Raw genomic sequence first — 13551 nt, forward strand, 5'->3', positions numbered from 1 at the left:
CTTTTAACTTTTATAACTATAATGTATTTTCTTTAGTGTTCCTATAGCTCAATTGGTAGAGCATTGCGCTATGAAGCGCAAGGTTAGGGGTTCGATTCCCCGGGAACACATGATATCTAAAAATTGATGTAATCGCTCTGGATAAAAGCATCTGCTAAATGCATAAATTTAATTTAATTTTAATTTAATTTAATAATTTATTTTCTTAATTTTATTATTATTACTATGAAAGTATGAAATTATTTCTTTAATGAAATGATACTCTAAATAATAAACTAAAACTGCCAGTAGGTGGTGGTAAATTTCTTAATGATTAAGTCATCGAGTCATTTATTCATTTGTTTGAATCGTTCAAATGGCTGATTCATTCAGGAGTGAAGTAAATGGTTCTTTATGAATGGTTCATTGAATCATTAGGCTTGTTCGACTTGAAACGGATCATCACCATCAGCCCGATCGATGTGTGACATCAAAGAACCGCAAGAGCTTAGAGAGCAGACGACTCCTTGTGCTTTTGAATCGCTCTCGCGGTACTTTGATGTCATACACCGATCGGTCTGTGCAGCTCAAATCCAACGCGACTATAGCCGATGGTTCAACGCGCCAAATGGGGATGAACAGTTCTGATTTGTCTTTATCTTTTGGTTGGCAAAATTGAGCAAAACAGACAACATTGTGCCTAAAATAACACAATATTAACTTCTTAATGAACTGTTGTATAAGATGAGTATCACATTTGCACTCTTGTGATATTGTACTTAGCCTACAGCTCGTGTGATATTTCTTAATTATGTGATGTAAATATGAGACACAATCTCAAACTCAAAATCTCATATTTTGCTCTATATCTTTAATTTTAGGGATATTCTCTAGGCTCCATCTCGCAGTAAGTTGTTGCTCTGCCTCATATTAGTCATCAATCGAATGTATGAAATGGCAGATGATCCACATAGGTCTGGGGCGGGGCAAGTGCGTCAAATGCGTTAATAATTTTAACGCGTAATTTTTCTCCATAATTAATCTAATTAACGCTTTAAATTACCAGCCCTAATATAAAAATTGTATTAAGTAATCCTAAAAAAAACCCACTTCCAAACTTTTGAGACTTATTTTCTTCTATAGAAAAGAAAATGAGAAATTTTGAATTGTGTACAATACGGTAGCTTTGTGTAAGAAAAATAAAATATTAATGTTTTCTCTAAAAATGTTGATTACATGAGGGTGGTGTTGTCAAATGATTATAGTAATTAATATGAATAGGCAGTATGTATGAAGAAGCGTAATATATGGTTTTGTTTATGCTATTATTTTGTGAAGACTTTAAGCTTGCTATGCTGTTTTATTCATTGGCTGTGTGTGTGTGTGTGTGTGTGTGTAGTTGCAGTGGCTGTTGGACAATTATGAGACTGCTGAGGGTGTGAGTCTGCCGCGGAGCTCTCTGTATAACCACTATCTGAGACACTGTCAGGAGCAAAAACTGGATCCAGTTAATGCTGCCTCTTTTGGCAAGCTCATCCGATCTGTCTTCATGGGCCTTCGCACTCGCCGACTTGGCACCAGGTCAGACTACACCCAAAATATAGCTAATCTATAAAGTACATTAACAGCTCATCCACTCTCAAAAGAAAAACACAATCCAGTCTCAAACCCACCATGGCACAGAGAAGAACGTTGAGTGGAGTTACTGCAGACACTGGTCTAATGCTTAAAGAATGATCATGAGATGATCGACTAAAATAAATGACATTCAGACTCAAATTGTGGTGTGTTGCTGCTGGAATAAAAAAATGTGATGGCTCATTTTGTGTGTGTGTGTGTGTATGTGCGTATCTCAGGGGGAACTCGAAATACCATTATTACGGTATTCGTCTAAAGCCTGACTCGCCTCTCAACCGCTTGCAGGAGGACATGCAGTATATGGCAATGAGACAACAACCTGTCCATCAGAAACAGAGGTGAAATAAGCATCCCCTTTCTCTCCTTCTCGCTTGCACACAATCTTCGTCTCATATACCAGTCAATTCTTCTTTGCCATCAGTTAGTTGCCAAAATCAGCATTTCAGTTTTCATTAAAATTTGATGTGCTAAAGTTACAATTCTTAATAAATAAATATTATATAGACAAAAATGATAAAAACAGCTAAATTACTAATACCTTCACAGAAATGGAAATGAAAACGGAAACTATAAAAAAAAAAAAAATCTAAATATTAATAAGAACGAATAGCGTCTCATCATGATATTATTACTGTATACTCTGTAATAATAAAATTACAGACACAGAAATGAGTTGAGCTTATTTTAACTTTGGAAATAATTTAAGTAAATTAATAATTGAATTGAGGCAATAGTAAAATTTCATTTAAATTTATAATGAATTAATTATGTTTCTATTATTTAAATGAATAATTCACACATGATTTAATCTAAAAAATATATATAAATTATGTTGAGTTGTTGTTATCAAAACTATCAGATTTATTTGTCAGAACCACTTTTGATTTGTTTATTTTGCATTTGGAAATGCACAGAACAGCTTCATATTGAACACAGGCTTTGCACCCTGATGGAAAATGGTCTTCTGTCTCTCTCTTAGTCATATCCTCTATAATCCCCAGTAGTGAATTCTACATTTATTCTTCCTGTTGTTATTTCCTGTATCCAGGTTTAAGCCCTTTCACAAGATGGATGGGATGGGGGACAGTCTGAACAGCGGTTCCCAGCACTTGTCCAGCACCCCTGAGCAGAGTGTGGCGGCACAGAGCCAGCACCACCAGCAGTACATTGGTACATGATAAGATTTTATACACTTGATTTTAATTTACATACAATCACATCAAAATCGTTAGAATAAATGAACAACAAACTCTAAGTGAGCAAGTTTTGTGTATGATTTGGCAGATGTGTCTCACGTCCTGCCCCCCTTCCCTTCTCCTGATCTGGGCTCTCTGCCTGAGCCAATCAGCATAAACGATGTGAAAAAACTACAGAGCAACTACAGGATTCACTGTGAGGTACTGCACACTGTTGTGGAATTTTTTTTGTTTTTTTTTAGTCAAGACAAAAAGAGTGTGATGATGCAATCATGCAAAGCTCCCAATGGAAGGAAGAGGTTCACAGTTTTCATAGAAAGGAATTAACTCCTTAACAGCTATCTTTAGAAAATTAAACACAAAGCCTAGCAGAGATAAACTCTCGCTTACTGTAAACCATTTAATAATTTGAAAATAGTGTGAAAGTAAAAATAAATAATGAACGTATATGTGTAAATGAATGAATCCGCTTGAGTGAGAGTACATATCATATCAGTACACAAGAATGTACTGTATGATTATTGAATAATAGGAATGTTAAAGAATAACATTATAAGAATAAGAATTATGAATTAAACGCGCAGTATGGAATTTTTGGCCACCAGGGGTCACTCAATCAAAACAATAACATGAGACGTACTTTGATGACGTCGGGAAAGAGCCTAGGCTCATGGGAGTTGTTGTTCATTGGAACACCCGCTCTGTCGCTCCCCACAATCCTCACTCATTTTAACTGAGGCCGGCGACACACTGGATGCATGGCGCAAGCGTCTCAGCTGCGTGGCGTGTCAGTTTTTAATTCGGCTCCCATGTTAATAGGTTAGAGCTTGCAGACTGCCTGTGTGAGACGCGTGTCTCAGCCGCGGCTCGAGCTGCGCGGAAAACATGCTAGAAATAGAACCGACGCCTATTTTTCACGCGACACGCACGCGTGTTGGAAGCGTTTCCAGGCAAAATATAATAGGAAAATATGTTTATATGTAATTTTGTACACAAATACATATTAATTCATGACATTTTGATGTTTGAAAGTCTATAGGTTGACATAAATTCAGATACAAATGTAATTTAAAAAATAAATAAATAATTATCAATTTTCAAATATTGCACCTGTCAAACATAAGTCTATTTTGCCGTCAATACTGTTGACGGTGTCCTTTATCAGTAGGCTTTATATTTATGTTCAACATGAAGTATAGATATTGTTGTCATGAAGACAAGAGCCTGGTCTGTCGGCGGTCTCCCTCTATGTCACCTACAGCAGCAGCAGCGCGCCACGCTTCTGGCACGCAGCAGAGACGCCACGCAGCCAGTGTGTCACCGGACTTAGTATTTTGACAATCACGTATTTTCGAACGGAGAGATATATGAATTATCAGACCCCTATCAAATCAATATTCCATCTAGCTAGTAGTTATATATGTTTAAAAAAACGGTTGCCTTTCGTTAATAATTATAATTAGGCTACGTTTATACTATGATATCGAACAAGATAGTGAACTGCATTTGAAGCTACTTTATCCAGCTAGATATAGAACACATGTAGATTTACATTATACTCTACATGAGAGCTAGTCCGTCTGCGTTTTACACAAGACATCATCGTTTCACAAAATATACGGATAGATATAACATTAGTTAGCTGAATGGATGCATACCTGTTTATTAGAATGCAAGCATCTCTCTGTAGTTTCAGCTTGTCACGAAGCTCTCTCTATCTTGGAAATGCAACTCCAATATTTACCCGTGTCTCGTTTCTTCTTCATCCCAAAACCTTCTCAGGTCATTTATTTCACCCGTACGTTTGCGCTTCACAGAACGTGCAGGCAAAGCATAATCATGATCCATAACTAAGTTATTGATTGAGGTATAAATACGAATATAAACAATATAAATATAAAATATAATAGTCTCGACCAAGGCTAGCTACTACTTTTTCTTCTTCGTCTCGTCTTTGCTTCTGTTCACCTTTGTATTTGGCGGTTCCGCAGGAAGTTAGATAAACTAGAGGGGTCAAAGTTTATATGACGCCATAGACGGGCGACAAAAACGGAAATAAAGAAACGTGCCGTCTCTTCTAATTAAACTATAATTTTCTCCGGATTTTAAAGTTCGTGCAAACTGTCGGGATAATGTAAGTTCACAACAACAAAAAAATATATAACATAGATATAGTGATATCTGCTATTTTTAAAGCAGAAAAATTACATATTGTGCCTTTAAATGTACCACAGCAAATAGTTACACTAATCTATCCAAGCCAGTTTTCTTGCAACATTGTATCACATGTTTTCCACCATGAATGTGAGCCTTGTTCTTACTGGCAGCTAGGACAAGCAAAACAAAGCACCTGCAACATCTCTTAGAGAATGACCTTGTATGAACAATGTTCTTTCATAGCCTGTGAATGTCTTCTGTTATGTGCCACAGTCTCTGTTGAAGTTAATTTGTTAATTGCATTATATTTCATTATAAATTTATTAATTTTGACATTTTATGATAATTTAATTCTATTTTGTTATTTTTAAAGATTTTAATAACTTGAGAACAGGCTAAAGGTTTGCTAGAACCTCAGCAGGACTGTCTGTGTTTAATACAGAGACACAAATTAATTATAAATTATTACTACACTACCGTTCAAAACTTTGGTGTCAGTAGGTAAAAAAAAAAAGTTCAGAACTTACTTCAGCAAGGATGCATGAAATTGATCATAAGTTAAAGGCATTTATAATGTTACAAGATATTTTTATTTAAAATAAATGGTTCATTTGAACTTTCTGTTCATTAAACAATCCTGACAATGTTGAGCACTGAATCAGCATGATTTCTGAAGGATCATGTCACAGGAATGGAATAAAAAGAATAGTTATACAGTAGAATAGTTATTTTGAATTGTAAAAATATTTCACTTCTTGAGAACAAAATTAAAGAAAAAATGTTTTAAAAAGCTTACCAACACCAAAGGTGGTGTAGTGTATATAATATCATCATCAACAACAACAACAACAACAACAATAAATATAGCTGCAATCAGCAATTATGAGGCCAAGCACTAAAGAAGCAAGCTTCAGACCAAATGCAGGAATAAAGGCTCGTTCACACCAAGCACGATAACTATAAAGATAACAATAAAGATATAGTTCTAAAAACTCATGTTTCTCAATATTAAAGAATAGCAGAGTCCACACTAGAACTATAATGATAAAGGCATAGAGAAACTGTATCGTTGGAATCATTTTCAGAACGATTTTTTTCCAGCTGATGCACAATACAAACATTGACATCCAATCAGAATCCACCCTGCTATAAACGAGCTTGAGGATTTAAAGTGGCAGACGCACGTGCGCTCAGAATAAACAGACGATAATGTTCGCTGGTGTGGACGCTAATATCGTTAGCTTTATAGTTATCTTTATAGTTATCTTTATAGTTATCGTTCTTGGTGTGAACGGGGCTTAAGTAATTAATACCATTTTAAGATTATTTTAGTCAAAATGGCTGAAAAATCATAAATACAACAACTAGTAATATTTTAACCAATAAGTGGCGCTGTTACTAAATTATTGTGGCATAGTCAATGTCATTAACACCAAACTTTGTATGTGCCATTGTGACTATGTCAAATATTTGCAGAGATACAATCTCAGATGCAGTTTGGCACTATGCCCAAAATTTATAGCAGCGCTGTACAAAAGTGGTTTTGTGTATCGACAAAAAAATCTAGTTTAGTTTTGTTAGCACAGTATGAAGATCATCTGATTCTATTTTGGTGAAAATCTGACCAATGATTGACGAGTAGTTCAGTATGTACTATATGAGTAGTATGTTTTCAACATAAATCAAAATGGCGTACAGGAAGTTCAGTTTACTCTGGAATATTTGGTATCGATGTTGTTGGCATAAGCCAAGGAATATTTTGAGACCAGTTTCATTACAATAAGTCAATGCAATGAAAGTTATTAGCATTTCTGGAAATGTAATTATTAATAGTTAATTAATGGTTTATTACTCTTGACCACATTGATGTGCCATGGTCAGTGTGATTTGAAAATGGCACATACAAAGTTCAGTGTAAATATGTCAAAGCTTTGCAGAGATACAGCCTCAGATGCATTGATGCAGATGGCATTTTTCCCATAAATTTGTCAATGAGGCCTGAAGATGATTCGAGTCAAATTTGGAGAAAATTGGACTAATGGTCTAGGAGGAGTTCAAAAAGTAGGTTTTCAACATGAATCAAAATGGCAAAATAGGTATCGATGTTCTCAGCATAATCCACGGAATCTGTCAACATCAGTCTCATTACAATAGGCTAATGTATACAAAAGTTATTATCATTTTTAGAAATTGCTTTATACCTTTTGAACAAAACAAACCCAAACTGAAGACGCATAGCGAGTTCCGTAACGATACATCATTGCATTTGTAAATTATAGCATTTTATGACAAAATTCAAAATGTCCGATGCCCAAAATGGCTGATATGGGAAACTCTGCATGCTCCACTGAATCTAAAGAGACCAGTTTTGTGAAACACTGAAGGTGGCCTCATGCTTGTTTTAACACATACCAAGTTTGGTCTTAATACGCCAAACCGTTGCGGAGATAAAGCCTCATATCCATTTTTGCATGCTTTTCATCAAATTTGTTTTGCACATTATTTGACAACGTTTTGATGAACCAACATGAAATAAATTAATAAAATAAATAAATTTTTCGCCAGAAGGGTCTGAAGATGATCTGACCAAATTTAGGTGAGAATCAGACAAACCGTCTAGGACTAGTTCAAAAAAGGTTTTATGAACATTTCAAAATAGCGACATTTTTATTTTTATTTTTGGGGTTCATTCGACATGGCATGAGCCAAGGATTCAGAGGAAGAATTGTCAATTTTCATTTTCTTGACTTGCAGTTCAAAAGTTTTTAGCTTAAAGAAATGTTAATTTTGGACCAGTGGTGGCGCTAGAGAGTTGGATTTAGAGAATCCAAATTTGCTATGGTGACTTTTCTCACTGTCCTCTATCGGTGTGTCAAATTTCACAACTATCTCCAAAGCGGTTCTATGGGCTGCCATAGACTTTCGGCAGAAGTATATAGGTGACTACGCACCTTCGGTGCTTAGCCCCTAATAATAATAGGTGAAGATTGCATTTTATTTCGAGTTTTCTTATCAGTAATAGTAATAGCATAATACTATTACTATAGTATTCAGGAAGCAACTTCTTTATTTTATGTGCTGAAAAGGGAGTGTTTTCAGACAGATTAGATTTCTTCCCTGCGAGGTCTCCTAATAAAAATATTTTGCTTCATCACACTCCAGAAAGGGAAGTAAATATTATCAATTAATTAACAAAGCTCATCGTTCTGAAAAGCGTGGTGTACGCTGATTGGCCAGCTATCCAGTGCGTTGTGATTGGCTGAATGCCTCAAGTGTGTGACTGAAATGTTATGCCCCTTAACATACTTAACATACTGTGTCTTAACATACTGCGTAATGCCCAGAACAAAAAGACAAAAACAATAAAACCCATTATAAACGAGGCATTTGTTGCATCCAGTGGGGACATAATTACTGATTATATTGGCTTATGCTGTCTTTTTACACATTGGGTTATGTATTACGTAAACATAAAACCATGTCTGGAGAAACGACAAACCACAAGCGCTACTCTATACTGCTCAAAACTTGCGTTTGAATCATTAGTGGCAAATTCTTTAAATAAAAAAAACTTAATTACAGGCTGAGTCAGAATCACCAGACTGACCTTGCGATGTCAGAACTGCCCCACTTTACAGAAACAGGCTTCTCTCACAGGAAACAGTCCTCATCTTCTGCAATAAGATGATACTTACAGAGCACGAGAGTATTGAACGGAGATATTTTTGCCACTTTATAAGTCGTACAGTTACAAATACTCACACTTTTATGTGTCAAAATGCCATCTTTGCAAGTATCCACGTAAACACAGAAATTTAGGTATTAAGTGAAAACAAGCAGCTGAGAAAGGAAAAACACGTCTAACAGAATATTGTGTCTGGGCAGCTCTTAAAGTGACCGCAGTCTAATATTACTGTTGACTGTCATTCATGTTAAACAACAGAAGAGAGAAAATCTCTCACTGCTCTTGACCTAAATCTCTTTTCTAACTTTAATAAGAAATACATATTTAATGCACACCGAATAATATAGTGTATTTATGTATTTGATTACTTTATACAATGTCACATTTCTTTTTTTATTTGTTCTACTGTATTTTTGCTTGTAATTAGTTTCTTATTATTGTTTAATCGTTGACCGTTTACTTAACTGAGCTTGAGTTGTTTTTTTTTGGCTATTAGTTTTTTGTGATTATTGAGACTAGTTTCTAGAATTATGAATTTTAAAAATTTTGATTTCATAAAGACCTTATTAATTTAAAGCAAAAATATCTTCTATATGTGTCTATATGTTAGTTATTGTGAAATAAAATTACTCCTCGTGATTTTGGTCATATCGCCCACCCTGACTTCAAGCTGGTAAGTAGAAGCAGAGCAACAACATTGCTGATAAATGTCAGGAAATCACATCTCTACGCCTTTAGTGCTGCCTGAATTGACTAAGTTTATAAACCAGACTTTCAGAGTCCACAAATCCAAAACTCTTTAAAAATCATCTACTTGTCCTCTAGAAGCAGGACTGTAGTGCTTTTCCCCTCTTTCAACTAAGGTAAGAAAGCTTGTTTGTCCAGTAGAGAATTTTCTCTCTTTTTGTTTTGGAGTGCTGTGTTTGAACTGTTGCCGGGGCAACGGTAAACAAGGTTGCCACGGTGACCTGGCTGTGGAAGCCAAAACATAGCATGTGACCGATGAGAGGAGGGGGGAGGGGGGGCTGTGTAACTGGATACAAGAGTGTGTGTCCTCATCGAGGAGAATCTGAGAGCCGAGTGTGAATCACTGAGACAAACCCACTCTGAACTCACCACACTCTCACTTCTGCTCTCTGATAAAGCACCAACATCTACTTTTGTTTCTGCTTGTCACAGTTTGCTAAAATACCTTCCTCACCAAACAGACTGAACTTCTTTTTTTGGACATAAAACTCAATATAAGATGAGGTTTTGCATGTGGTTTGTGTTGTACAACAATTAAATTGTTTATATAAGAAGGTGGATTGCCTTCTGAATGAGTGCTGGCTGTTTACATGATTTAGACACTGAGGTGGACCGTGATGCCATGAGTGGGCCGTACTTGAGATGATCTGCTTGTCTATGCCAATAGGAAAGACAAAAGACACTCCGAATGAAGGAGCATGCTCATTTCACTGGTGTTATAACTTACATGGAAGTTTCTCAAGATATTCTTGAAGCCACAAAAAAGTCATCACGTATCTGTGTTTTTGTTCTGACATTGTTTTGCCAGGGTTTATAGAGGTATTTAATGTCAAATGTGCATTTAGAGTATCTGGTGGAAATAGTTTTCTGTTTTAATGATTTTATGCATGGAAGCATGTACAAACTTTGCATTTAAAATTGATTTCTCTCTTTCAGGCTACTCTGGACGTAGTCATGAACTTGCAGTTCCATCTCATAGAGAAGCTATGGCAGACCTTTTGGTATTCAACAGCGCCATCAAGTGACGGAGCCACTACCATTCATAACAGGTGCTGTAGTCCTGTAAACCTTCACAGGTTCCCAGTCATGGAAAACATGAAAATGTCTAGAAATGTTTTAAATGGTGATTTTTCAGTCCTGGAATAAGTAGAACCCTAAAAAATCTTGGAGATTTCTGTAGTGTTATGTATATTTGTGTGTACAGTCGTGGCCAAAAGTTTTGAGAATTACATAAATATTGGAAATTGGAAAAGTTGCTGCTTAAGTTTTTATAATAGCAATTTGCATATACTCCAGAATGTTATGAAGAGTGATCAGATGAATTGCATAGTCCTTCTTTGCCAAGAAAATTAACTTTAAATTAACTTTTTTAGATTAAAATTAATCCCAAAAAAACCTTTCCACTGCATTTCATTGCTGTCATTAAAGGACCTGCTGAGATCATTTCAGTAATTGTTAACTCAGGTGAGAATGTTGACGTGCTCAAGGCTGGAGATCATTATGTCAGGCTGATTGGGTTAAAATGGCAGACTTGACATGTTAAAAGGAGGGTGATGCTTGAAATCATTGTTCTTCCATTGTTAACCATGGTGACCTGCAAAGAAACGCGTGCAGCCATCATTGCATTGCATAAATTGGCTTCACAGGCAAGGATATTGTGGCTACTAAGATTGCACCTAAATCAACAATTTATAGGATCATCAAGAACTTCAAGGAAAGAGGTTCAATTCTTGTAAAGAAGGCTTCAGGGTGTCCAAGAAAGTCCAGCAAGCGCCAGGATGGTCTCCTAAAGAGGATCGGTCAGCTGCGGGATCGGAGTGCCACCAGTGCAGAGCTTGCTCAGGAATGGCAGCAGGGAGGTGTGAGCGCATCTGCACGCACAGTGAGGCCAAGACTTTTGGAAGATGGCCTGGTGTCAAGAAGGGCAGCAAAGAAGCCACTTTTCTCCAAAAAAAACATCGGGGACAGATTGATCTTCTGCAGAAAGTATAGTGAATGGACTGCTGAGGACTGGGGCAAAGTCATATTCTCCGATGAAGCCCCTTTCAGATTGTTTGGGGCATCTGGAAAAAGGCTTGTCTGGAGAAGAAAAGGTGAGCGCTACCATCAGTCCTGTGTCATGCCAACAGTAAAGCATCCTGACACCATTCATGTGTGGGGTTGCTTCTCATCCAAGGGAGTGGGCTCACTCACAATTCTGCCCAAAAACACAGCCATGAATAAAGAATGGTACCAAAACACCCTCCAACAGCAACTTCTTCCAACAATCCAACAACAGTTTGGTGAAGAACAATGCATTTTCCAGCACGATGGAGCACCGTGCCATAAGGCAAAAGTGATAACTAAGTTGCTCGGGGACCAGAATGTTGAAATTTTGGGTCCATGGCCTGGAAACTCCCCAGATCTTAATCCCATTGAGAACTTGTGGTCAATCCTCAAGAGGCGGGTGGACAAACAAAAACCCACTAATTCTGACAAACTCCAAGAAGTGATTATGAAAGAATGGGTTGCTATCAGTCAGGATTTGGCCCAGAAGTTGATTGAGAGCATGCCCAGTCGAATTGCAGAGGTCCTGAAAAAGAAGGGCCAACACTGCAAATACTGACTCTTTGCATAAATGTCATGTAATTGTCGATAAAAGCCTTTGAAACGTATGAAGTGCTTGTAATTATATTTCAGTACATCACAGAAACAACTAAAACAAAGATCTAAAAGCAGTTTAGCAGCAAACTTTTTGAAAACTAATATTCATGTAATTCTCAAAACTTTTGGCCACGACTGTACATATTATGTATGTGTGTGTGTGTGTGTGTGTGTATATGTGTATATATTCAAGTTTTAATCTCCTCTGAAATATTCAAAAGCTGCACCACCATTCAAACGTTTGCCGTTGGTAAGATTGTTTGTGTTTGAAAGTCTCTTATGTTCAGCAATGTTGCATTTATTACATAAACATACAGTAAAACAGTAATTTTGTGAAATTTTATTATAATTTAAAATAACTGTTTTCTATTTTAAGATTTTAAAATGTCCTTTGTGATGGGAAACCAGTCTTCCTTGTCACACGGTCCTTCAGAAATCATTCTAATTGGCCAAAGAAACATTTCTTATTATTATCAATGTTGAAAAACGTTTTGCAGCCTTTTATCTTTCAGTGTTTTTTTATTTTTTATGTCAGGATTTCAAAACGGCAGCATTAGTTTGAAATGTAAATCTATTTTAGCATTAAAAATGTCTTTACTGTTTGACTGTGTGTGTCACACACACACATTGATTAATGCAATCCTTTAAATCATTTTAAAAGATTATTTAGAAGAAATAAAATAAGCTGTTTTAATATGCTCGACTCAAATATGTATATTGTGTATTGTGCAGTGAAGAGGATGTGGAGGACATTAGAGGATTCCCCAGAGAGAAGCTGATCGCTCTGTGTAAATATGAACCAATCAAACAGTGGATGAGGAGCTGTGATCACATCCTGTATCAGGCACTGGTGGAGATCCTCATCCCTGATGTACTGCGGCCTGTTCCCAGTTAGTATTTATACATATACACACTCTTACTGTGACCTGTTCCAGTGTACTGGAAGCAGAATGATTGAGAGCATGACTGATGGGAAATATGATCCTGCAGGCACCCTCACTCAAGCTATCAGAAACTTCGCTAAGAGTCTGGAGGGGTGGCTGACCTCAGCCATGAGTGACTACCCACAGGAGATTGTCCGCACTAAGGTATGTGTGTGTTTCTGAAAGGATGCATTTGCTGAAAAGTGTTCTCTAAATCAGACACCATTCAAGGAAAGCAGAAGTTGTAAAAAAAAACTGAAAAATGTCAAATAAATTTTTTTTGAAAATGCAAATAAAAAATTTATATTCTTACAGTTTCAGAAGTTGTAAAATTCCATTTTTTTAATGTATATATATGTATTATCCTGCTGGGAGTAGCCATCAGAAGATGGGTACACTGTAATCATAAAGGGATGGACAGTCTAAATATATTGTACAGTATTGTATATGAAATAATATGTATGCTTGTGGATTATGCCTGTGACAATATGAAAGTGTAATCTTGGTGACTCTTACCATGGAGGATGTGAGGTTTAGATATATTTGTGTTAATGCTCCCAATGTTTTATTGTCCCCTGAGCAG

General features: G+C 36.4%; 1 protein-coding gene across 5 annotated transcripts in view; it reads left to right on the top strand.

Annotated features, from left to right (window-relative positions):
- Window positions 1-13551, top strand: part of LOC132097857 (DNA-binding protein RFX2-like) — a 43262-nt gene that overhangs the window by 26326 nt on the left and 3385 nt on the right. For all 5 annotated transcript variants that reach the window (XM_059503822.1, XM_059503823.1, XM_059503821.1 and 2 more), the window contains 7 exons: window positions 1379-1560; window positions 1836-1955; window positions 2666-2787; window positions 2902-3014; window positions 10339-10451; window positions 12778-12935; window positions 13036-13133. In XM_059503822.1, coding sequence (XP_059359805.1) covers window positions 1379-1560; window positions 1836-1955; window positions 2666-2787; window positions 2902-3014; window positions 10339-10451; window positions 12778-12935; window positions 13036-13133 — 906 coding nt within the window. The remainder of the gene's footprint in view (window positions 1-1378; window positions 1561-1835; window positions 1956-2665; window positions 2788-2901; window positions 3015-10338; window positions 10452-12777; window positions 12936-13035; window positions 13134-13551) is intronic.

This window comes from Carassius carassius, chromosome 21, assembly GCF_963082965.1.
Source record: "Carassius carassius chromosome 21, fCarCar2.1, whole genome shotgun sequence".
Classification (NCBI taxonomy): Eukaryota; Metazoa; Chordata; class Actinopteri; order Cypriniformes; family Cyprinidae; genus Carassius; species Carassius carassius.